This window comes from Garra rufa, chromosome 20, assembly GCF_049309525.1.
Source record: "Garra rufa chromosome 20, GarRuf1.0, whole genome shotgun sequence".
Classification (NCBI taxonomy): domain Eukaryota; kingdom Metazoa; phylum Chordata; class Actinopteri; order Cypriniformes; family Cyprinidae; genus Garra; species Garra rufa.
This window is the reverse complement of record NC_133380.1, coordinates 11,071,135-11,096,726: the sequence shown is the minus strand read 5'-3', so window position 1 is coordinate 11,096,726 and position 25,592 is coordinate 11,071,135. Positions and strand designations below refer to the sequence as shown.

Here is a 25,592-nt window from a genome sequence, read left to right as displayed (position 1 = left end):
TTGAAGCTAAAGCACTTTGTTGTATTTTGTGGTAGACAAAGAGAGATTTTGGAGTTTTTTTATCCACCTTATTCTTCAACGCGAAGGCTTCCATCCAGTTCATTATCCGCTATAGGGAAATAACACGAAGAATAACAACATGCAGTAAATGGTAAAACTGTTTAGACTACAAACCAGTGTGTTCATAAATAAGATAATGCATTAAAATAATATGCCAAGACACACCAGTTTGCAATAAAAAAAGTTTAGATTTTAATATTTTTTATTAAGTTAAATAATATAACGTTTATTTGAGCCCTGAATTAATCACAATACATGGCCTTTAATATCTTATTATTGCACTTTACCTCATAATTTTGGAGATTTCAGATGTAATATATGAATTTAATTTAAATTTAAACTCTGTTTTATTTTTTTTAAAAGCTACTTTTATGACAAAAAAGCTTTTTAGATATTTAATTAACATTTTTATTTTATACTCAACATAACTCATTTAAAAATGGACACTGCAGAAACTAATGTAAGAGACGTCAAGACAATTTCAAGTACTGTAAACTGAAACATGTTGCACAAAATATTTCTGTAAGATTATGACATGGTTACTCTTGATGGATAAAATGTGATATTTCTGATGACAGTTGTTGGAAAAATATACTTATCAACAATGGACATGAAACATACCCTGAATTTTAGGATGACTCAGATTACTTTTCTACATGATCAGATGCTTAAAATATAGATAAAATATAATATCATGTAATAAGATTGAAGGAGGGTCTAGAAACCAAAACGTTACAGACTTTAGCCAGTAAAAACTATGGAAGCCTATTTCCGCCACTGAATAAAAAATAAAAAAGGTAATTGTGATTTTTTTTTTTATCTCACAATACAGACTTTTTTCCCTCAATTGTGTTTACACCTTGCAATTCTTACTTTTTTTCTTAGAATTGTGAGATATAAACTTGCAATTGCATGTTATAAAGTAGAACTGAGATATAAACTCACAATTGCATATTAAGTCGGAATTAAGATATTGTGGCGGGAGTCCCGAGCTGTGATCAGCGTCGCCCTGGCAACACACGACCGACACCTGGGATCCATCAGCACCGAGCCAATCGTCACCGGAAACCACCCTTTATAAACAGACTGCTCAGGACAGACAAGTGAGAACGATCTCCATTGAAGCTCGGCACTTACATGCTCTCTCTATTGCTTACCTCACAGATTCGCCGTGACGATTGGCTTCCCGCTGCTTGGATCCACTTCCCCTGGGACGACCGCACTTCCTGCACTCGTCCCTCACTGACCACGGTTCACGAGGAGCACCTTTGAAGGAGAAGAGCACCCACACCGAGCACCCACGACGCCGACTGCATACTCACCCGTACACTCTCACCTTTTTATTTAATAAACTCACCCTCCGGGGCTCACCAAAGTCTTTTGTCCTGTCGTGCTGTTCTCCGCCCGGCCACAAGGTGGTGGAGAATGCGGGCAAGATCACGGGCGAGAACAGCCGCGAGGAAGACAGCCCTTTGTTTACGTCGCCATCTTGCTACACCACTAACTTCCGGTTTCTTTTTTTCAGGCGAGCGCCTCCCCAGCGGCATGGAGGAATTGGTAAAACAGCTGACGGAGGTTAGCGTCCGCCAACAACAATGTTTTGAGCTGCTGACTGAACAACATGGCCAAATCCAAGGATATCTGTCAGAAATGCGCCTTCCAGCGGCTCAGAACGTCCCTCTTCCCGACCCACGCGTCACTGCGGCTCGACTATTACCCAAGTTAACCGCAGATGATGATATTGAGGCCTATCTCAAAATGTTTGAGACCGTAGCTCACACAGAAGGTTGGGCGAGAGGTAGTTGGGCTACTGCACTGGCACCGTTGCTGTCAGGTGAAGCCCAACGGGCATATTTTTCTTTACCGGCGTCCTCACAAAATAATTATAATGAGTTAAAAAGAGAAATTTTAGGTCGTCTGGGACTCTCAGCGACCGCCGCTGCGCAGCGGTTTCATGATTGGGAATTTAAAGCACGGTTGCCAGTGCGTACTCAAGCGGCCGGTCTGATGCGGTTGGCCGAACATTGGCTCTTAGAAAATTCGCCGTCCCCTTCTCAAGTTGTGGAAAGGGTAGTAGTCGACCGCATGCTGAGAGCGCTCCCCCGCTCGATGAGGCAGGCGGCCGGGATGAGGGGACCCAAAACCATCGCGGATCTGATTGAGGCTGTGGAACTGGCGGACGCTACCTACCGGGACGCTGGGGAGAGAGCGCCGCCTTTCCCCCGGAGGGTGAACCAGGAGCGACGACCGCCAGAGGGCACCCCGCGGCCAGTACACAGACCCTCCAGCCCCCGCGACGAGCCGATGCCCACCGAACCCGCCTCACCACCCATCAAGGCTTGGATGGCAGGCTGTGTGCTGCACCAGAGAGCCCCCAGAGGGGCTCCCACGACCCCGGTGAAGATCCATGGCCGCCAATACCAGGCTCTGCTGGACTCCGGCAGCGCCGTTTCGCTCGCGAGACCCACTACGCTCGCCCCCCGGCCACACTCCAAGTCAATGATGCCCCTCACTTGTGTCCATGGCGACACACGACAGGTACCCACTAATATACTTACCTTTCATAAAGGCGGAGACACCTGGACCCTGGAGGTTGGAATCCTGAAGGATCTCCCCGTGCCCCTGCTGCTTGGACGGGACTGGCCGGGGTTGGAAGCCGCTCTCGCCACTGCCACACAGCCTGCTCGCCAGCGTCGGCGCCCACGCCGTCAACAGTCGCGGGGGTCGGAGAGCCACGCCACCCTGATGACGTCGGACAGTGGGAGAGACGGTGAGTCCGCCCCCAGAAATACTAACCTCTTCCACGATGTGTTTCAGCAGGTCACCGGAGGAGGAAATTTCGGGAAGGCCCAAAAGGAGGACGACCGCTTGAAACACTGCTGGCGACAGGTACGCCTCCTTGAGGACCAGGAGGTACTACCGGCTCCTCACCCTCTCCCACACTTCATCGTCCGGAACGGTCTGCTGTACTGTGTCGCCGAGCGGCGGGGGGAGGTCAAACATCTTCTGGTCGTGCCAAAAGGGAAAACAGAAACAGTGATCGAGTTAGCCCATGCGCACCCCATGGCGGGCCACCTCGGGGCCCAGAACACGATTCAGCGCATCCGCGACAGGTTCCACTGGCCCGGCCTAGAAGCCGAGGTGAAGAGGTTCTGCCAGGCATGTCCCAGTTGTCAACGGACGTCGCCCCGGAAACCTCCCCCCAGCCCACTCATTCCGTTACCCATCATCGGGGTGCCCTTTGAGCGGATCGGGATGGACCTCATAGGGCCGTTGCCGAAGTCTGGCCGGGGCCACGAGCACATCCTGGTGATTCTGGACTACGCCACCCGGTACCCTGAAGCAGTCCCCCTTAGGAAGGCCACCGCCAAAACCATCGCTCGGGAGCTGTTCCTGCTCTTCAGCCGGGTGGGCCTGCCAACGGAGATCTTGACCGACCAGGGAACCCCATTCATGTCCCGGCTAATGGCTGACCTCTGCCGGCTGCTGAAAGTGAGACAAATAAGAACCTCAGTCTACCACCCTCAGACCGACGGGCTCGTCGAGAGGTTTAATCAGACGCTCAAGCAGATGCTGCGGAGAGTAACGGCCGAGGACAGGAAGGACTGGGACCTCCTCCTCCCTTACGTACTGTTCGGCATCCGAGAGGTCCCCCAGGCATCCACCGGTTTTACCCCGTTCGAGCTCCTCTTCGGGCGGCAACCAAGAGGCCTTCTCGACGTGGCCCGAGAGGCCTGGGAGCAGCAGCCGGCAGCCTACCGGACCGTCGTGGAACACGTCCGGGACATGCGGGAAAAGATCGACCGGGTCATGCCGTTAGTCCGGGAGCACCTGGTGAAATCCCAGCAAGCCCAGCAACGCCTTTACAACCGGGCGGCTCAACCGCGGGAATTCCAGCCAGGGGATAGAGTGATGGTCCTGGTCCCCAATACCGCCTGCAAGTTCCTGGCCCAGTGGCAGGGCCCCTACACTGTGGAAGAACGAGTCGGCCCAGTCAACTATAGGGTAAGGCGGCCCGGCCGCAGACAACCGGTCCAGCTTTACCATATTAATCTGCTGAAGAAATGGGTCGGGGACCAGGACCAGGTGGCCGCTCTCACCATCCAAGAGCCCGCGGTTGTCGACACCAACCCCAACCTCTCCGCCGCCCAGAAGGCGGAGCTGCGGCACCTGGTCGGTCAGTTCCAGGATGTCTTCTCCGACACCCCCGGCCAGACTAATGTCCTCCAGCACGACATCCGCACTCCTCCCGGCGTCATCGTCCGGCAACGGCCCTACAGAGTCCCTGAGTCCCGCCGGCACGCTATAGAGGAGGAGATCCAAAAGATGCTGAAACTGGGGGTCATCGAACCATCACGGAGCCCATGGTCCAGCCCGATAGTCCTGGTCCCAAAACCGGACGGCACCCTGCGGTTCTGCAATGACTACCGGCGCCTAAATGAGATCTCGGACTTCGACAGCTACCCCATGCCCCGAGTGGACGAGCTGTTGGAACGTCTGGGAAGGGCCCGGTACGTCACCACGCTGGACCTCACGAAGGGGTATTGGCAAGTCCCCCTCTCGCCGGAAGCCAGGCCCAAGACCGCCTTCTCAACCCCCTCCGGGCACTGGCAGTACCGGACCCTTCCCTTCGGCCTGCACGGAGCCCCAGCGACATTTCAACGCTTGATGGATGTTATCCTCCGTCCCCACCAAACCTACGCAGCGGCCTACTTGGACGACGTGGTGATCCACTCGGAGGCATGGGAGGACCATTTAGAGCGACTCCGCAGGGTGCTGTCCGAGCTACGTCGGGCGGGCCTAACCGCCAACCCCCGCAAGTGCCACCTAGCGATGAACGAGGCACGGTACCTGGGTTTCACCGTAGGAAGAGGACTCATTAAGCCCCAGGAAAACAAGGTGAAGGCAATCTTGGACGCTCCGAGACCCCTCAGCAAGACCCAGGTACGTGCCTTCTTGGGGTTGGCGGGATACTATCGGTGCTTCGTCCCCCAGTTTTCCTCTATAGCGGCCCCTCTGACGGACCTGACCAGGAAGGGACTGCCAGAACGGGTTCACTGGAGCAAGGATGCCGAAAGGGCCTTTGAGCGCATCAAGCGGGCCCTAACCACCGAACCCGTTCTGCGCGCCCCGGACTTCAACTGTCCCTTCCTGCTCCAGACCGATGCTTCAGACACGGGACTGGGGGCCGTGCTCTCCCAGATCCAGGAGGGAGAGGAGCATCCGGTCGTCTACATCAGCCGGAAGCTGTCCAAGGCCGAGAGAAACTACGCAGCTGTCGAGAAGGAAGCTCTCGCCATCAAGTGGGCAGTCCTGGAGTTGAGGTATTATCTGTTGGGTCGTCACTTTACTCTCCTTACAGATCACGCCCCTCTGCAGTGGATGGCCCGGGCCAAGGACACGAACGCCCGGGTTACGAGGTGGTTCCTCTCACTCCAGGACTTCCACTTCGATGTGCGCCATCGCCCTGGCTCCAGCAACAACAACGCCGACGGGCTCTCTCGGTCCTGGGCAGCATTTTCAGGTCTGTCAGGGGTCACTCCCCACCCACCCCCTGTCTCCCCTCTTTCTGTCTCAGCCTCCAGGACCAGGACGTCGCTTGGGGGGGGGAGTGTGGCGGGAGTCCCGAGCTGTGATCAGCGTCGCCCTGGCAACACACGACCGACACCTGGGATCCATCAGCACCGAGCCAATCGTCACCGGAAACCACCCTTTATAAACAGACTGCTCAGGACAGACAAGTGAGAACGATCTCCATTGAAGCTCGGCACTTACATGCTCTCTCTATTGCTTACCTCACAGATTCGCCGTGACGATTGGCTTCCCGCTGCTTGGATCCACTTCCCCTGGGACGACCGCACTTCCTGCACTCGTCCCTCACTGACCACGGTTCACGAGGAGCACCTTTGAAGGAGAAGAGCACCCACACCGAGCACCCACGACGCCGACTGCATACTCACCCGTACACTCTCACCTTTTTATTTAATAAACTCACCCTCCGGGGCTCACCAAAGTCTTTTGTCCTGTCGTGCTGTTCTCCGCCCGGCCACAATATACACCTGCAATATCTCAAAAATAAACTCAGAATTGTGACTTTTTTCTCAGAATTGCGCGATATAAATGATAATTCGCAATTTTGATGTTTTTTTTCTCGCAAATGTGAGTTTATATCATGCAATTCTTTCTTTTTTTCCTCACCATTCTAACTTTTTTCTCAGAATTGTGTATAGAGTCCAGTTTTAAGAGGAAAAAGACTGATATGTTCTCAGAATTGCAAGTTTATATCTCACAATTCTGACTTTTTTCTTAGAATTGCATGAAATAAACTCAAGATAAACACAGTTGAGAAAAATAAAGTCAGAATTGCAAGATGACTCTTAATGTTTGTTTGTTTTTCTCGCAATTTTGAGTTTGTATCGCACAATTATGACTTTATTTCTCAGAATTGCAAGTTTATATCACATTTCTGAGAAAAAAAACGCTATTGTGAGAAAAAAAAAGTCACATTTGTGAGATAAAAAGTTGCAGTTACCTTTTTTATTTTTATTTTTTTTTCATAGTGGAAACTGGCTTCCCTTCACAACCACTCAAAAAGCAGGATTTTTTTTTTTTTTCTAAAATATAAAAATATATATTATGGTTTTGTATCTGGTGTTTAATGTTCCATGAAACAGTACATAAGCTGTATAACTTTCTAGAACTATCTGACTAGCTATTGTATGTATTTCTTTTGCAGGATAGATACCAACAGGCTGACAAAAGATGGCATTTCTGAAGGACGAGATTACCTTTGTCTTCTCCCTGTGGGCTTCTCTCCTTTATGTAGCATTAATGTCCCGTCCACTGGGGGCAGAGGCACCAAAAAGAAGCCAGTACATCTGGAAAACAGGTAAGTTGCCAATGTTTCCAATATTAGCCTTTTCTTTGGCCACAGAATGAAATTCTTTTATGCAATCCCATGATTACTTGTTTCTGTTATCATTCATTCACTGTCATTTTGCTACAGTACAAACCTGTAGGGCTTTCTTTCTTCTGTAGAACACAAAAGGGAATTTTTGAAGAATGTGACCACTGTTTTCCATTTGAAAGCGATTCTTTGAAAAGATATGACTCAAAAGAAAGATTTGTTCAGATACTTTCCATGTTTTTGTTCAGATTCATGCTTTTCATGAATATCTAAGTTTCAGTCTCTTTGTCAGACCAAAGCAATCATATGGCTTCAGAAGACTCACACACGATACTTTTATGCTGTTTTTTTTTTTTTTTTTTGGTCATTTGGTCATTTGGTCAAGATATCCCTAAAAATTCACCTTTCTGAGCTCTACAGTATAAAAAAAAGAAGTCTAGATTGGGAATGACATGACAGTGAATCAATGGTGACATAATGTACAGTTTTGTATTAATTGTTTCTTTAATAGTGCCAGGGTAAATCAAAGTGTGATATTTCACACAGACAAAAATGCAACAATTATTTCAAGGTTTTCAGAAATGCTAAACACACAGTTTGTGTTTGTAAGATCCATCCACAGAACGAGCCAAGGAATTATGACACATTTTTTTGCCGTTTTTCTGTGATTTGATCCAGAAGTCACTTATTAGGATTGCATAATTGAATGTGTGAATGACAGTGTTTGTTACAGAACAGTCAAGAAGCAATGTAATGCACATTTCTATTCTGCATTACATAGAGAACAGAAGTGGTAAATAAAAAAATGGTCCAGGTTGGATATTGATCCATGTTGTCACAGATCTTGGATCAGCAGGCATGTATGTACGGCAGTTCTGAAAACTGTGAGACCATCTGCCAGTGTTATCTGTGAAGTCTGATCAATCTTATATCCAGCTGGAGTTTCACTGAGAATTCCTCATGTCGCCATGGCAACAATTGTTAAGTGTGAGATTGACAGCTCGCAAAGAACAGAAGATTATTACTTGGCCTATTAATGCCGTCCGGCGCGTCCAAGCTACTGTGAGCTTACATTTCAAGATAGCGCAAGTAATTGCTTCGCAAGAACTTGTATCAAAACATCCGACATATGGCTGTGAAGACCTCAAGTAGGAAGTTCATATCAGGCAACTACCATTCTCTTAATTGATAGAGAAATGAGTATTCCTCAGTTTCCTTGGCTAGATTCAGGGACCAAATTGTGGGAGGTTTAGGGGATCTGACCGCTCTTTTTCTGAATAAATTAATTCTTAAGATAAAGTATCTAGTTACGTAGATTATTAGGGTCAAGTATTCGGATGGTGATGAGATCTGAACACAGAAGCCATTAAAACATGCTTTTAATAGGATATGACTAGCATGTTCATTTTGTATAGGTGTTACCATTTAAACTGTTTACTATGCATTTTTCATGAGTAAAAACTTTTAAAAAGTAGAAAAATACTATATTGATTATGCTTACCCCAATGTTATTGAAGATGTTCAAGTCTTTCTTTCTTCAGTCAAGAGAAAAACTTTTTTTGAGGAAAACATTACAGCATTTTTCTCCATATAGTGGACTTGAATGGTGGCCAGCAGGTTGAAGGTTGCAAATTGCAGTTTCCTGGAGCTTCAAAGAGCTCTACATGATCCCAGCCGAGGACTAAGGGTCTTGTCTAGAGAAATTATTAGTTATTTTCTAAAAAAAAAAATACAAATTTGTATACTTTTTAACCACAAATGCTCGTCTTTCACTAGCTTGACTTCACGCATTAGCTACAGTGCCTTGCAAAAGTATTCATACCCCTTAATTTTTTTTCACGTTTTGTTGCAGCATTATGTTAAACTGCTTTAAATTACTTTTTTTTTCACATCAATCTACATCTCATACACCATAATGACAAAGCACAAAACAGGTTTGTAACAACTTTGCACATTAATTAGAAATAAAAAACTGAAAAGATACCGTTGTATTAGTATTCATACCCTTTTCTGGGTAATTTCTGAAATTTAGCTCAGGAGCATTCATATTGCTTTTAGATGTTACTACACTTCAAGTGGAGTAAACTGTGGCAAATTCATTTGAATGAGTATGATTTAGAAAGGCACACACCTCTCAGAAAAGGTCTAGCGGCTGAAAATGCATATTAGAGGAAAAAAACAAGTCCTGAGGTCAAGATAACTGCCTGTAGAGCTCAGTGACAGACTTGCGTTAAGGCAATGATCTAGGGAAGAGTTCAGAAAAAAAAAATCTGCTGCATTGAAGGTTCACAGAAGCATGTAGCCTTCATTATCCATAATGGAAGACAACTGGAACAACTAGGACTCTAGAAAATGTCTGCCAGCCCCCCATCCAAGCTGACAGAACTTGAGAGGTGAAAAGGTGAGGCAAAGAATGGCAGACAATTGCCAAATGCAGATGTGCAAAGCTTGTCACAACTGAGTTAAGGGTATGCTGAAAAAAACAGCATATGCTGGTTTTTTCATGCAATGTACTTATTTCAGTGTTTTATTTTTAATAAATTTGTAAAATTTGCAAATCTGTTTTTTGCTTTGTCATTATTGTGGTGTATGGAGTGTAAATTGATGTGGGGGAAAACTAATTTAAAGCAGTTTAACATAATGCTACAACAAAACGTGAATAAAATAAAGGGGTATGAATACTTTTACAAGGCACTGTATGTAGGCATATCGGAAAGGTCACAAATGATGTAGGTGGAAGTACTGACCCAGTGTTTACAGAGTGAATGTGCAAAGAAAGTCGAATACGCTCTACCCTACCTTTTTGAACCAAAGTACACAGATTACATAATGCGCATTGCAGAGCTAGTGCAAGATAGGTATTTGTGGTTAAAAAGTATAGAAATGTATATATTTTTGAGAAAATAACCAGTGGTTTTGCTAGATAAGACTGTTATTCCTTGGCTGGGATTGTGTAGACCCCTTTGAAGCTTCATTGAAACTGCAGTTTGAACCTTCAACCTGCTGATCGCCATTGAAGTCCACTATATGTAGAAAAATCCTGGAATGTTTCCCTCAAAAACCTTAATTTCTTTGCGACTGAAGAAAGAAAGACATGAACATCTTGGGTGACTTGGCGTTGAGTAAATTATCAGGAAATTTTAATTAAGGAGTAAGCTAATCCTTTAAATAGTGCATTCTCACACATGATCCAAAAGTATTTTTTGAAAGAAATACATACTTTTACTCAGTGAGGATGCATTAAATTGATCAAAGGTGATGGTAAAGACTTTTACATTGCTGTAATGTAAAATTAATGTAAATCTATTTCAAATAAATGCTTGTTTGAACATATCCACGTTCTATTCAGCAAAGAATCTTCCAAAAATATTAAGCAGCACTTCTTTTTTTTTTTTTAATGAACTTTCGAGAAAAAGATTAACTTTGAAAATTCAACTTTGCCATCCCAGGAATAAATTACATTTTAAAATGTATTCAAATAGAAAACAGTTATATTCAAATTATATTTCAGAATCATACTATTTTTACTTTACATGAATGGAAATAAATGCACCCTTGGTCACCATAAGAGACTTCTTTCAAAAACATTTACAAAATCTCACTGAGGCTGAACTTTTAGATAGACAGTCTATGTTTCAACAGAAGTTTCCACGGATTCATAACTATTTTAATTATTTTGATTTGTTTAAATAAATTTTAATTAAATATCACAGTTTTGCTTTAAAACTTGATGATTGACTAGTTGAACTATGGGCACCAACGACAGTTTCTTTTAAAGGGGTTATGAACTGATCAAAATTTCCTTAATCTTTTAACATAAACACAATGTTAAAATCAGGACAGAAACTTGTTTTTATTTTTATTTAAAAATCTTGATTATATTATAAAGGGACCTCAGAGAACAGTACAAAATCATTTTGAAAAGGCAGTTCATGACCCCTTTAAAATGTTGACTATAAATTTAAACACTGAATAGATGAATGGTCAGATAGACCAAAAGCTACCCAGTGTTGTTGAAGACAACTGTAAAAGACTTCATAGACAAAGTAGGGATGCTAAGAATGTAGAAGTTTCTCTGCAGTGTCGTGTGAAGTGGTGGTCAGTTCTCAGAGTGAGTTTCCTCACGTGCTGCGTGTGGATCGAAGAGCAGCTCTGCAGGGCCACGGGGGTGATGATTCCTGGAATGTAAAATCGATACTGGTTTCATCCTGAAGGAGTGGGTCCACTTTCGTACTGTCCATGAAGAAATTCTCATTTGTCCACCTACACACTTTGTTTTGTACTCAAGGTCTAATTTTCTTCAATTTTGTGTGCTTAATTTTGTTCATTTTCCCTGATCTGAAAATGAGAAGACTGTGTGCAGACAAGAGAGGAAATTCTTGAGTGGCTCGAAAACCTCATTTCGAACCAGTTTCCCTGGAGTTCTTCGCTCTATCACAAGCCGGACAGAAAACGACTCTGTCTCGCAAAACAAGGAAGGTGAAAATTAACCTTCAAGAGAGAGATGAAGATGGCTAGCATAAGGTGGTCTCAAAACCAAGACATGTACTAAAAGGCATAAAGGTGCTTTAGATGCAGGAATTACTTTGCATTCAAGTTCATACATCAGCCACACTCAACCTTTTCAACTACTCTCTTCATACATAAAATGCAACACACAAGTGCTTCACAAGTGCCTCGGAATAAAACATACAGCATGGTATGAAAGTATGCAATTTTTCCAGTGAAAGCCATGATGTTGAAAAATGGAAAGCTCTTTTTTTCCCCCTTAAATATTTTTATATTCAAACATGTGAATGAGAACCAAGAATGAAATATGACTGCCTACATTATAAGACGGTGGTGGCCTCTCACTCTATAAACATTTTTGAGTGTAGCATATGAGGAAAACGCAGAGAAAAAAAAATGATTTGTTCTTTCTTTCCTTTTTCAATTACTTTTTTTCTCCATTATATGAAAAGGCCCACAGAAAAGAAGTGAATGTTGAGCTTCAATTGTCTGTTTTTCTTTTGTTTTCTGTTCAGTTCATCAATTAAGACTAATTTCTTTCATTCTCTCATTCGATTGATCTACTGTGGGGTGAACGAAGAGAAGTCAGCACTATATACAGATGTACGAACACGCACAAAGACTTTCACCAACTCATAGCTGGTGGTCATGAGATGAATAGGATTCCTGTTAAATCAGAATTCATTGTTCTCTATAGAGGAGTTCTAGTTCACAAAAGACTATTGAAAGACTGGAATGGATAATTGCATTATCTTTATGACCTTTAGCTCCGGCTCTAAATCTAAAGTCTTTCCATCATACTTAAATAGTTGCCCCAAAATGTATACATTTACTTGTACATATATTAACAGGAAATGCATTTCTGTCATACCACCTCTCAGAGAGTTTAGCATGGTAATATTCACAAATTAAGATATATTTGATGAAATCCAAGAGCTTTCTGACCCTGCATAGATGAAATAGTCCATGTAAGATCAGTGGTTCAGCCTCACATGTCAGACTATTTTAACAATTTTCTTACTACCTTTCTGGACCATGTATCAGTTTCATTGCTGTCTATGCAGAGTCAGAAAGCTCTCAGATTTAATCAAAATATTTAAATTTGTTCTGAAGATAAACAAAGCTCTTAAAGGTTTGGAATGACATGAGGGTGAGTACCTGTGTAAACTTAACAGTAAACTCACGTCATACATTCATACCTCCTTGGGGCTAGTGTTTTACATTCAAGTAAACAAAAATATACCACAGAATTGCTGCTTTTCAGAGCAAAATCCCAAGCCTTTCACATGTAAGACATCAAAATCCACCCCAGACTCCAACTGAATCGTGACAGGCCAAAAACAGCTCCATTTCCTTTGCTAAAGCGTCCGTGATAGGCAGAAAAGCACTGTAATTGCATCTGTGACCATCAGCGAGTAATTAATCTGTCATGTGCCCTATTGTTTCACCCAGGATGCATCCAAAAAGTGTGTGAGTGTCAGGCTAGAACATTTCATCACACTGTTGAGAGGGAGGATGCTGCCGTCTCCAGAGACCTCTGGGTCAGGAAATGTTGTTTTTTACTTTTTTTTTTTTAAATGTGCAAACAACACTAATGGCCCCGACACTTTCAGGCATCAACTTTCTTTTGGCATAAACAGTGGTTGCATTGTTGAGTCATGCTGTGTGGCATATGTACCAATGCACTTGTTCATTAGCAAGGCAAAGTTGCCAGTCTCCAGTTATACTTAACTCTCTAAATCGGCTAAACAGAATGTGATTTTGTTTAGCATTGCATTTACTCTTATTCGTCTGTTTTGAGAGTAACATGTTACAAATGTAAAACTTTTTTACAAAGTCGTCTACATTGCAAAAAATGCTTTTCTTAATTCGATTTTTTGTCTTGTTTCCAGTCAAAATATCTAAAAAATTAGACGAATAAAAGTTATTGTCTTGTTTTCAGAAAAACAAGTCAAAATTAAGTGTGTTTTTGCTTGAAACAATTAAAATAATCTGTCAATGTGGTACAAAATAATCTTGTTTTGTGTTTAAAATTTTTTGTTTATTTTTTTGCTTACCCCATTGGCAGATTATTTTGCTTGTTCTAAGCAAAAACTCTTTTAATTTTGACTTGTTTTTTATGAAAACAATTATTATTTTTTTTACTCATCTAGAAAATCCTTCTTGATTTAAGAATTTTTTAGATATTTTTGCTGGAAACAAGACAAAAAATCTAAGTAAGAAAAGCATTTTTGAAGTGTAGGCATCTAAAATGTTGTTTAAGTTGTCTGGTTTACACAGGTAAAGTTTGGGGCCAGAAAAAAGTTTTTTTTTTCTTTTTTTTTACAATTTAATACTTTTACTCTGCAAGGATGCATTACATTGATCAAAGGTGACAGAAAAGACTCAAATACTTTTTTAAAAAGTCCTTGACTACAATTTGCCCATGTCGAGGAACTGGCAAAATACTGGAAGTGGTGCATTTCAGACAGGTTTACAAGACTGCATGATATATTAAACCCATTAAAAATCATAATAAATCATAATGCTATTGTGAATTCACAAATACTATGATTCAATTAAATAAATATATGCAATGCAGGTTCATTATATACACTTAGGTCATGTATATACGTGTCAGAGTGACTCCGTTCACAGTAAATGCTGCTCCAAACAAACCGTTATCATTTACATTTATGGAGCATCTCAAACTTCATCTCTGCATATTGTTGTGAGTTTGGGTTTATTATAACATTCATCTAGGAACGCAATGTGTGCCATTTTATCAACTTAGTAAGGTAAATCATTTATAGACCTATACAAACACAGGAGAATGCATCAATATCTTTCTCAATATGCTAACTGTTCATCGCGATTTCAAAATAAAACCCTCACTTTGAGTTTACACGTTATGTCTACATTTCAAGAAATTGCAGTTGCTGTAGCATTTATGTCATAAAGAAATGGTTAAATATTTAAGATTAAGTAGACATTTGAATTAAATATTGTTTAGTCAATATTAAACAAGGATCAGATCATGCAGTAAAGTGTTAAAACAATCATCAAGGTGTTGTATTAAGTTGTATTTGTAATGTATTTTAACAGTTTTGTTCAACAAAACCATATAATTACTTGCTTTTGATACTTTATTTAAACAAATTATTATTGCCTAATTTCTAAATATGTATTTCAGTGATTTAAAAGTCTGTTGTTTACTTTAATTGAAATGATCAGATTACTCGATTAATCATCAGAATAATCGACCGACTAATCGTTAGCCCTAGGAAAGACATTTATTTGTTACAAAATGTATTTTTTATTATTCATAATATTTTCCATGCATCAAAGATTCATGTATTGCAACACAATAATATTAGCAGCACAAACGTTTTCAGCATTACAATAATTTATAAAATATCATTTGACAAGACTGGAGTAGTAGCTGCTGAAAATTTGGCTTTGCCATCACAGGAATAAATTGCATTTTAAAATATATTCAAATAGAAAACTAGTTTCAATTAGAATAATATTTCACAAGTTGACGCTTTTACTGTACACTGTAAAAAAAAAAAAAGCCGTAAAATTTACGGTAAAAAACCGGCAGCTGTGGTTGCCAGAATTTTACCGTAAAAAATACGGTAGCAATGTTTTAGGTTTTACAGTTTTCAGTTAAATTTACAGGTAAATACCGTAATTTCACTGATAAAATGGTAATGTAACAACCTTTTAAAGTACTGAAATCTGTTTTTAACTTTTGTAATACAATGATAACCACCAAAAGCAGATGGTGATGACTACATCACATGTTGAGCCAAGACCCATCACAAGGATGTTTTGAAAAATAACATATATTGAAGGTGCACATTGTCATTCACACAAACACTAAATACCATCATGGTAACACACATAAAACTGAAATAATGCAAAAAACATTAATTTAACAACATTAGATGTAACATACAATCCTAATGTACAAAACTGCCAAGAAAAAAACTATCAATAAAAAGTTATTTTAATAAAAAAAACATCAAATAAAGAAAAATGAAACACAGGGAATTCTGGGAATGTCAGTTTATGGTTATTCACTGTAAATTTTACATTTTTCCACTTCCAAAAACGGTATGGTACCGTAAAACTACATGCACAGTTTTTCACCGTGTATAGAAGCGGAACTTCCCGTTAACCATTTCACAGGTTTATACCATAGCATTTTTACAGTTTTTTACCGTTAAATTTACGGTCATTTTTTACAGTGATATTTTTTTGATCAAATAAATGCGTTCGTGGAGAGCATAAGAGCTATTAAATGACAGCATCTATTTTAAATTTTGAATTATGTTCACATGTGCAGCTTTTTGCATTTCTACGATTCATTTGATGGGTTTTCACAGACTGCAGTGTGTTTTTCATCACATTACATGAGCACCTAAGATCACCTAAGATCTTGTTGATTATAATATACACTAATCATGTATCTAGTTTTGTTGCAGTGTTGTTGTTTGCAGTGTATACATGGTAAAATCGATGTACTAAAACACTAAAGAACTTCCCCACAGCTGTTAGCACTCTATTTTTTAGACTTCGTCTGAGAGTCCGCCACTAACAATGCTAAGGTCACAGGTTAGATTACCAGGGAATGCATGTGCTGATAAAAATATATAACTGTTGCATTGGTTAAAAGTTGTTCTGGACAAGAAGTACCTCCAAAATTTGTAAAATGTAAAAAAAAAAGAGAAAAAAAATAGAAAGAGACCAATAAATTGAGCCATTTTCAACATACTGTGATGAGGTGATATAGCAGTACAGTGCTGTTGTTTGCAACCTCAGTTTTTGCCGGAGGTCTTCATAATGGAAGTACAGCCGCTGAGGAGTCCCACCACAGAGGGAACGCTGGAAGGCTTGTGTGTTGTGGGTGATTAAAGCTTTTGAAAGTTTGAATAGCGGAAAATAACCTGTCTCGGGTGTGTTTGAACCAAAGCCTCTGATTGGTGCTAATGAAATATATTCAGCTGTGGAGGCCGACGGGTTTTGCCTGGAGGAAAAAACCTGCGGGAATGAAAACCAATTTCAATTTCCAGTCAGAATTTGCTTTTTCCGAGTTAATAGAAATTGATAATGTGGATTCTACCAGATAAGATATCCTAGTTCAAACTGTATCTCTGTCTTTGTGCTGCCAAAATTGAGAAAAACCACTCACGATCTTGCCGACAGTGACTTTGCTTGCGATGCCCTAGGAGTGACCTCATCCCATCTCACAGCTTTAAGTTGCTGTGACACCATGGGACAGGGTCCTGCTCGTATCTCAGTTCTGTTTCTCTCCACCTGCCTGCTGCGTTTCAATGATGACCACATGAGAGACGGAGGGAGATAGAGGATCAACTCCCAGTGAGACGTACAAGTCAGTCTGAAAGTTGGAAGAAGCTTGTCGCAACTGTGAGGGTAATTGTCTGGGTGTGTGTTTTTGTGTTTTCTCCAACAAAATGTACCTTCAGCAACTATTTCAATGCTTTAAAATGTCTGAATATTGTTGCATTAGACATCAAAACATCAAACCAAATGCATTTATTTGACAAGCCTTTCACAAAAAATAGGTGCAGTGCAAATTTTTTTTTTTTTTACCAATATATTTTATTTATATATATATATATATATATATATTAATGGAAAACAGAATTTGGTGAAAATAAAACATTTCATAAAGCCATAAAACATTTATTTTCCTAACTACTATTATTTATCATACTACTATAAAATAATTGTTAAAACATATCAGTTTAACTTAAAGAAACGATGGCAGAAATATATCACTTAATGTTATTATAGTACTAGTACTGTTTTTTAGTAATTTTATGCACAACACAGTATTAATAAATAGATAAATAAAATACTTTTTTAATAAAAAATCAATTATTTAGAGATGCTTTTGATTATTAAATTTAACTGAAACCATTAAAATGGAATCCAGAAAATGTATGGAAAATACAGAATTTGGTAAAAAAAATAAAAAATAAAAATGAATTTGAGAAAAAAATAAAACATTTCATTTTCAGCTTTTATCATTTTATTGTAAGCATTTTACTGTTTCTTTTGACAAAAAAAATATTGTCATATCATATATTGTATGATTTATTATTAATATTAAATGAAACCATTAATATGGAATCCAGAAAATTAATCTAAAACACAGAATTTGGTAATAATAAAACTTAAATTTGAATTTGTAAAAAAAAATCCATAGGCCATAAAACTTTGAATTTTGTTAAACTTGTAAACATTTTACCATTTATTTTGAGGAAAAGCTATTTTCATACCATATCAACCATAGTTTTAGTTTAACTTAAAGAAACTGTGACAGAAATATGTTACTTAGTGTAATGATAGTACTACTAATAATAATAAAATTAATATTAAAACATTATTTTTAAGGAATATTTACCAGAATTTATTTACCACAAAAAAAAAAAAAAATGTAAATACACAATACAGTATTTCTGGAATAAATAAATAGATAAATAAAATACTTAATTATTAAGAGATCCTTTTGATTATTAAAATAAAATGAAACAATTAAAATTAAATCCAGAAAATTAATGGAAAACACACAATTTGGTAAAAATAAAAATGAATTTGAGAAAAAAATAAAATATTTCATAGAGCCATAAAAATTTAATTTTGTTAAACTTTTATCGTTTTGCTAAAAGCATTTTACTGTTTCTTTAAAAAAAATGATCGTCATATCATATATACAAACAGAGACTTAAAGGTCTTCAGAGCAACCAATCAAAATAAAAGTTCTGTTCAACTTGAAGAAACTGTGACAGAAATATATTGCTTAATGTATTGTTAAGAATTGTTTTAATGGTTGTTAGAATTGAATGCAATGGAATCCAATTAATAGAAAATACAGAAGATTCATAGAATTTGGTCCAACTGAATTTGAAAAAAATAACATTTCTTAGAGCCATAAAATGTCAACTTTTAATAAATTGCAATTAAATTGTGTAAGTTCTTTGATTTCAATTAATTAGACATGCTTTTTGGATATTTTTAACCATTAAAACAGAGTCTAGAAAAAAATGAAATTCTGAAAAAATAGCATAAAGATCTTCATGTATATGTCCACCTTTTAAAATAATAATAATAATACATTTTACTCAGCAAGGATGCATTTAATTGTGTAAATGACTGAAGATTTCTATTTTAAATAAATGCTGTTCTTTTAAACTTTCTATTCATCAAAGAATCCTAAAAAAATAGTATGTTATAATAATAATAGTAATAATAAATTAGACAGCAATTAAGCAAATTAAGTGTTTTCAACATTGATAATATTAAGAAATGTTCCTTTAGCACCAAATCTTCATATTAAAATGATTTCTGAAATATCATGTAAAACTGAAGTCATTAATTTTAAAATATAATCAAATATAAAACAGTTATTATATAATATTTTCACTACATTTTTGATCAAGCAGCCTTGGTGACCATGAGAGTTTACATTAGGCAAATACATTAGTTTAAATACATTAAAAATCGTACCAACCCAAAACTTCTAGTGTATGTAAACCAAATCAATATGTAATCTACTGAAGCATTTGAACAAAAAATTAATGGATATAGATTAGATTTGCATTTCTGGTAACATGGTTTACACTATGGTCCACTAGAAAGAATTAAGTTTACCACTCTCCATGGTTTAAAGCTTCATATTTTCCTTGTGTTTCCATTTTCCTCTCCTAAAATGTCTGTTTAGACAGAGAACAATACAACAACAACAGCAACAATCTCTTTCCTGGTGCTTTTTCTCTCATTGCCTGAGTTCAAAGCGATTATTCCCACATCTAAAGACTTTAATCAGCATGCCATCCATCAGAATCCTGATTAGCCGGGAGATCTCTGTAGGACAGGCCTCTGCGGTTAAAGTTTTACCTGAACCCCCTGCCTCTGAGTAAATTGATATTTGACTAAGGAGGATGAGCGCATGAGCCGTAATTAGCACGCTGTGAAGACCGACAGTCTAATGATCAGATGTGTGCTTGCTCTGACTGGAGGCTTTTGGCTGACCTCAGTGCTCATACAGTAATAATGTCACTCCATATGGCTGTGTCACATGGTTTTTGTCTGCTCCGTTGTCATTAAGTGGCGTTTGGAGGATGGCAGGTCTCTTTGGTGACCTCACAAGTGCCTTTGACATCCCCTGAGGAACAACAGCAATGATGTCAGACTTTTACTGTCCGTTTGAAGCATCTGTCGCCTCTGCTTTTCTTCTCTCTGTTCCCATCGCTTGTTTTCTGTGCCCTTTTTCGTAATAGGAGATAATGGAAGTGGTTGTAACAAGTGGCAGGTTTTGCAGCCACTGAATTGAAACATTTATCACTTGGTTGTCGGGTAAAATTTAACATGAATGATCGCAATGGGTTTTTTCAATGCTGTGAGGTTGGAAACAACTGTAAACTGTTATAATGTAGGTCGAACGTAGGATTTTGGTTTAAATAGATATTGTTCCTGGGTGTGTTACTACAATACTAAGGCAAACAGTAATCATTAGTGTTTTTCTTTTTGAGCGTTATAGGAATAGTTTAAGGAATGACAATTTTATTTCAAACCTGTGTACAGATTATTTCAAATCATTCTTACTGATCTCAAACTTCTAAATCGTTTATATTATATTATATTGTAAACTCTACTATTCAGAAGTATAGGTTTAAGAATATATATATATTTTTAAGGAAGTCTTTTTATGCTTGCCATGATTGCATTAAAAAAATATAAATACAAGATTATAAATATCTTAACTTTAATATTTTTCAATCAATTCAATGGGTTATATTATATTATATTATATTATATTATATTATATTATATTATATTATATTATATTATATTATATTATATTATATTATATTATATTATATTATATTATATTATATTATTATACAAATCAAAAGTTTGGGTTCAGGAAGAACTGTATTTCATGCCTGTCAAGGCTGATTTTGTTGTTTTACAAAAATACATTATAAATATATTTATTGTCATTTGTGATAAATAGGTTGATTTTTATTTTTTATTTTTTTGAAAGAAGTCTTTTTATGCTTAATGCTTTGTTTTATGTTGTTGTTTGTTTGTTTGTTTGTTTTACAAAAATACATTCTAAATATTTTTAGTGTAATTATTGACCAATTTAAAGCATCCTTACTGTTGGAATAAATCTTACTGATCCCAAAATTATTTTATTTATTTTATTTTTATTTGTTTAATATTTTTTTAAACACTTCAAATTAAAAGTTTGGGTTCAGGTACAGTTTTTAATGCTTTATTAAATAACACAAATATATATTTTTTTTAATTGAATAAATCTTACTGACCCCAAATGTTTAAATGTTTAAATGTTTATTTTATTGTATTGTATTTCTTTTAACACTACAAATCAAAAGTGTGGGTTCAGACAGATTTGTGTATGCTTTTTTGAAATAACAAAAATACATCATAAAAATATTTACTGTCATTTTTAAAAATGTATAAATGTTTTATTTTATTTTATTTTAAAAGTTTTTTTTTCATGTATTTAATTTTAAAACACTACAAATCAAAAGTTTGGGTTCATGAATATTTCTTTATATATATAATTTAATATCTTTACTGTCATTTTTGATACATTTAATCTTACTAACCCCAAATTTATTAATTTTTTATTTTATTTTATTTTATTTTATTTTATTTTATTTTATTTTATTTTAAAAACACTACAAATCAAAAGTTTGGGTTCATGAATATTTTTGTGGTTTTTATTTTGAATAATAAAAATACATTATAAATATCTTTACTGTCATTTTTTTTTTTAACAAATCAATGCAACCTTGCTGATTTTTCTTCTTTTTAAATAAATCTTACTGACCCCAAGCTTTATATTACAGTATATTATATTAGGGTTAGGGTTTTTTATGAAATAAATATTACTGGCCATAAACTTTTAAATGATCTATTCTATTCTATGCTATTCTATTCTATTTAGACTGATTATCTTAGAATAAAAATGTATTTGAAACGTAAATATTTTATAACATTTGAAATGTCTTTTGATCAATTTAATGCATCCTTACAGATTCTTATTTTTAAACAAATCTTACTGAGCCTAAACTATTATAATATATTGTAAACACTACAATTAAAAAGTTTGGGTTCAGGAAAAGTTCTTACCTTTTTTAAATGTTTTATTTATTTTCTTAAAATAAGTCTTTTTTTCCCCTTTTTTGCTGTTTTTTTTTTTTTTTTTTTTCAAATCAATTTTACTGATTATTTATTTATTTTTTGAAATAAGTGTTTTTATGCCTACCAAGGTTGATAAATATATAAAATTATTTATATATATTTTTTTTTCTTTAAAAATACTTTAATTAATGGTTTATATTATATTATATTATATTATATATTATTAACATCACAAATCAAAAGTTTGTGTTCAGGAAGATTTTTTAAAAATACATGTACAATTATAAATGTCTTTACTGTTATTTTTGATCAATTTAATGATTGCAGATATTTTTTTATCAAATAAATCTTACTGGCCCTAACCTTTTAATTGTTATGTTCTATTCTATTCTATTCTATTCTATTCACTCTTTCGAAAGCCTTGCGAAAACCTTTTAGAATTTCTCCCACTTTCATATTTTTAGCAGGTGATATTTAAAGTTGCACAATCCAGATTTTGCTCTTTTTTCCCATTTTTCTTTCTTTCCATCTCATTCTTTTGACAGCGCTGTTCTAAAATGATTAAAGATGATTATCCTCCTTGTGTGTGCCTGAATCCACACGTACAGTACTTCTGCACTAAAGTGAGATGAATAGAGACTCATCACCAGCGTGTCTGTTTTAGGCCTTAATAGGCCGTGATTACAATAGTAATATAATTCCCTTCATATCCTGTCTGTCTCTCCTTTTCTTTTGCTGTAGGTGTATGGGGTGTATGCGTGGCCAACGATTGCGGTTCGGTCGGGCTCCAGAGTCGTTCGGTGTGGTGTGTCCATTCTGAAGGCTGGAGCACGCATCAGTCCAACTGCTTTCCGTCCGATCGGCCCGCGCACCAGAGAGTGTGTGTGAAGATGTGCGAGTGGCAAAAGGATCTGTTTGAGTGGCGCTTGTCTCCTTGGGGTCCCTGCACCCCGAGTCCTCTCCTCCCAGCCAATCGATGTGTGACCGCTCAGCGTGGAGCACAAAGCCGAGATGTGGTGTGTGTGAAGCGTACTAACGGCACCACGGTGAGCCAGCATGTGTGTGAAGCCTTTTCCGCAGTGCCGGAACGAGAGCAGGCGTGTTTGTTACCCTGCCCGATCGACTGCGTCGTCTCCGCCTTCACTCACTGGTCCACCTGCAGCCGCACCTGTGGGTCAGCCCTCCAGCAGCGCACCAGACACGTGCTGGCGGCGCCCCTTTATGGAGGAGCAGACTGTCCCAGCCTCACCCAGACACGTCCCTGTAACCATGACAACGCCCACCCTGCCCTCTGTCCCTCTGACCAACAGGAATACAGTTTTAGTTTGTGGGTGGGGCCCTGGAGCCCCTGCAGACTTAAAGGAACGGCGCCTGTTGGAAAGACGACGGTCGACTTTGGTTTCGGGCTTGATGGGAGAAAAACAGTCAAAGCCTCGTATACTATCAAACGCCACATTGAGAGTGATCATCACCAAAATCATTATGATGAAAGAGGCCACAAAGTATCCTGGGAAATCACCATTGGCTATCAGACTCGGCAGCTGCGCTGTACGAGGAGTGATGGGAAGAATGCCATGCTAAGGTGTGTGTCTGTTCGATGAATGTACAAATGAATGGGGGAATGAATACATTTATGAATTCATCCATTTATCTACCAGTCAGTCTAATGTTTGTCCATCCACACACTCAGTCAGTGCACCAATTATTTTATTTTGTTTTTTAGTTTAGTTTTAGTTCATTTTTTTAATACTTTTAAATTTTCATTTTCGTTTGTTACATACATTTTTGTGTTTGTAATATTTTAGAAGTTTAATTTTATTTTCTATATTGTCTATTTTTTTTATTACTTTTTTTTATTACATTTGTTTACTATTTTTTTTTATTTTGTATATTGTGTCATTTTTTATTTTATTTTATTTTGTATATTTTATATTTGTTACATCTTTAGGAGTTAAATTTTATTTTCTGTATTTTATTTTTTGTTTTGTTTTTTCATTTTTAATACGTTTTGTTTACTATTTGATTTTTATTTATATATTTTATATTTTGTATCATATTTTTTCTTTTTTCTTTTCTTTTGTATATTTGTTATATTTGTTACATCTTTAGGAGCTTAATTTTATTTTCTATATTGTCTTATTTTTGTTATTTTTATTACATTTTATTTAATATTTTATGTTATTTATATATTTTATATATTGTTATTTTTATTTGCATATTTTATATTTGTTACATTTCTAGGAGTTAAATTTTATTGTCTATATTTTCTATATTATCTTATTTTTTGTTGTTTTTTAGTTTTTTGTTGTTGTTACATTTCTAGGAGTTACATTTTATTGTCTATATCAGGGTTCCTCAAATCTTACCCTGGAGGTCCAATGCGCTGCAGAGTTTAGCTCCAACCCTGATCAAACTCACCTACCTGTGATTCTCTAATGATCCTGAAGACCTTGATTAGCATTCTCAGGTGTGTTTGATTAGGGTTAGAGCTAAACTCTGCAGCGCATTGGACCTCCAGGGTAAGATTTGAGGAACCCTGGTCTATATTGTCCTATTTTTGTTATTTTTTTTATTTATTACATTTTATTTACTATATTTTTATTTTTAGATGTTGTCTCATATTTTTTCATTTATTTTTGTAATTTTCTATATTTTCTTATTTTTATATATTTTTATTACATTTATATTTTAGGAATTTTATTTTATTTTTATATTTCATTTAGATTTTGTCATTATATATATATATATGTTTTATTTTTTGTTATTTTCTTATTTTTATTACATTTTATTTAATATTTAATTTTTATTTATATATTTAATATATTGTCATATTTTTTATTTTCATTTTATTTTATTTTGTATGTTTTATATTTGATTTATTTTAGGCGTTTAATTTTATTTTCTATATTTCATTTAGATTTTGTCTTTTTGTATATTTTTGATTTTACATTTTAAATTGTTATTGCATTTTATTTAATATTTTATTTATATTAATTTTTGTACATATTTTATCTTTTTCATTTTTATTTTATTACATTATATTTTATTTAGTATTTTATTTTTATTTTATATACTGGTCTTTTATTATTTTATCTTAGTTTAGTTTTGTTTAGTTTTTATATTTTTCATATTTTTATTTATTTTATGTATTTTATTTTGATTTTTTTATACATTATGTTGTATTTTAGTTTAGTTTCATTGTTATACTTTTCATATTTTTATTTATCAGTGTCATATTTTTATATCACTTTATTATTTTACGTTTTATTGTTTTTTCTATCTTTTTTAAATAATGTATTATTCTGAAAAAAAAAACTCTAAAATGCTGATTTCAGTTTAAATTGTTTCATTATGTAAGAAAAAATACATTATGAAGTGATACAAGAGACATAAAACTAGAACAACAATGTTGGAAATTGGCCAATTATACCGTTTAGCATTTTACAAAAACACAAAAAAGTCCACAGAATGCTGCAATTAGTCAGAATGAAGAGAGAGAGATGTATAATAAAAGCTTTTAAAGAACTATTGTAGATTAGAATTGACTATGGTCAGATAGAGCTGCAATAAAGACTCATTACTGATCTGACCATGAATAAATGATACAGGCCTATTAGCAGACACTTATGCAACAATGTTATGCAATAAATTTACTTGTTATATTAAATGCCTCCCCACAGTGAGGATATTAGAGTCTTCTGTATTAAGCGCTGCCATCCTCCGAGTACAGATGGATTACTGTTTTACCATATGATTGTGTTTGCATCAGAGAACATGCTGATATTTATGTATGCGTTAGTGGTTACAGTGTCAAATAACAGAATGTAAATTGTACCTTCTGTTTTGGGCGACACAAAAAAAGAGTGGACTTTTCACCTTTTCTGTTTTCAGCTGAGGGAAAGTCGTAAGCCTGCTGCTTTTTATTACT

At 36.9% G+C, this 25,592-nt stretch overlaps 2 protein-coding genes across 2 annotated transcripts in view; both read left to right on the top strand.

Annotated features, from left to right (window-relative positions):
- Positions 1-2,067: 2,067 nt before the first annotated feature.
- Positions 2,068-6,101, top strand: LOC141294335 (uncharacterized). The gene has a single exon (XM_073826392.1). It carries the CDS (start codon positions 2,068-2,070, stop codon positions 5,803-5,805), a length of 3,738 nt encoding a protein of 1,245 aa, XP_073682493.1. The 3' UTR covers positions 5,806-6,101.
- Positions 6,102-6,803: 702 nt separating this feature from the next.
- Positions 6,804-25,592, top strand: part of LOC141294334 (thrombospondin type-1 domain-containing protein 7B-like) — a 38,849-nt gene continuing 20,060 nt past the window's right edge. Inside the window, exons 1-2 of the mRNA XM_073826391.1 lie at positions 6,804-6,949; positions 22,406-23,256. Coding sequence (XP_073682492.1) covers positions 6,823-6,949; positions 22,406-23,256 — 978 coding nt within the window. The 5' untranslated portion in view covers positions 6,804-6,822. The remainder of the gene's footprint in view (positions 6,950-22,405; positions 23,257-25,592) is intronic.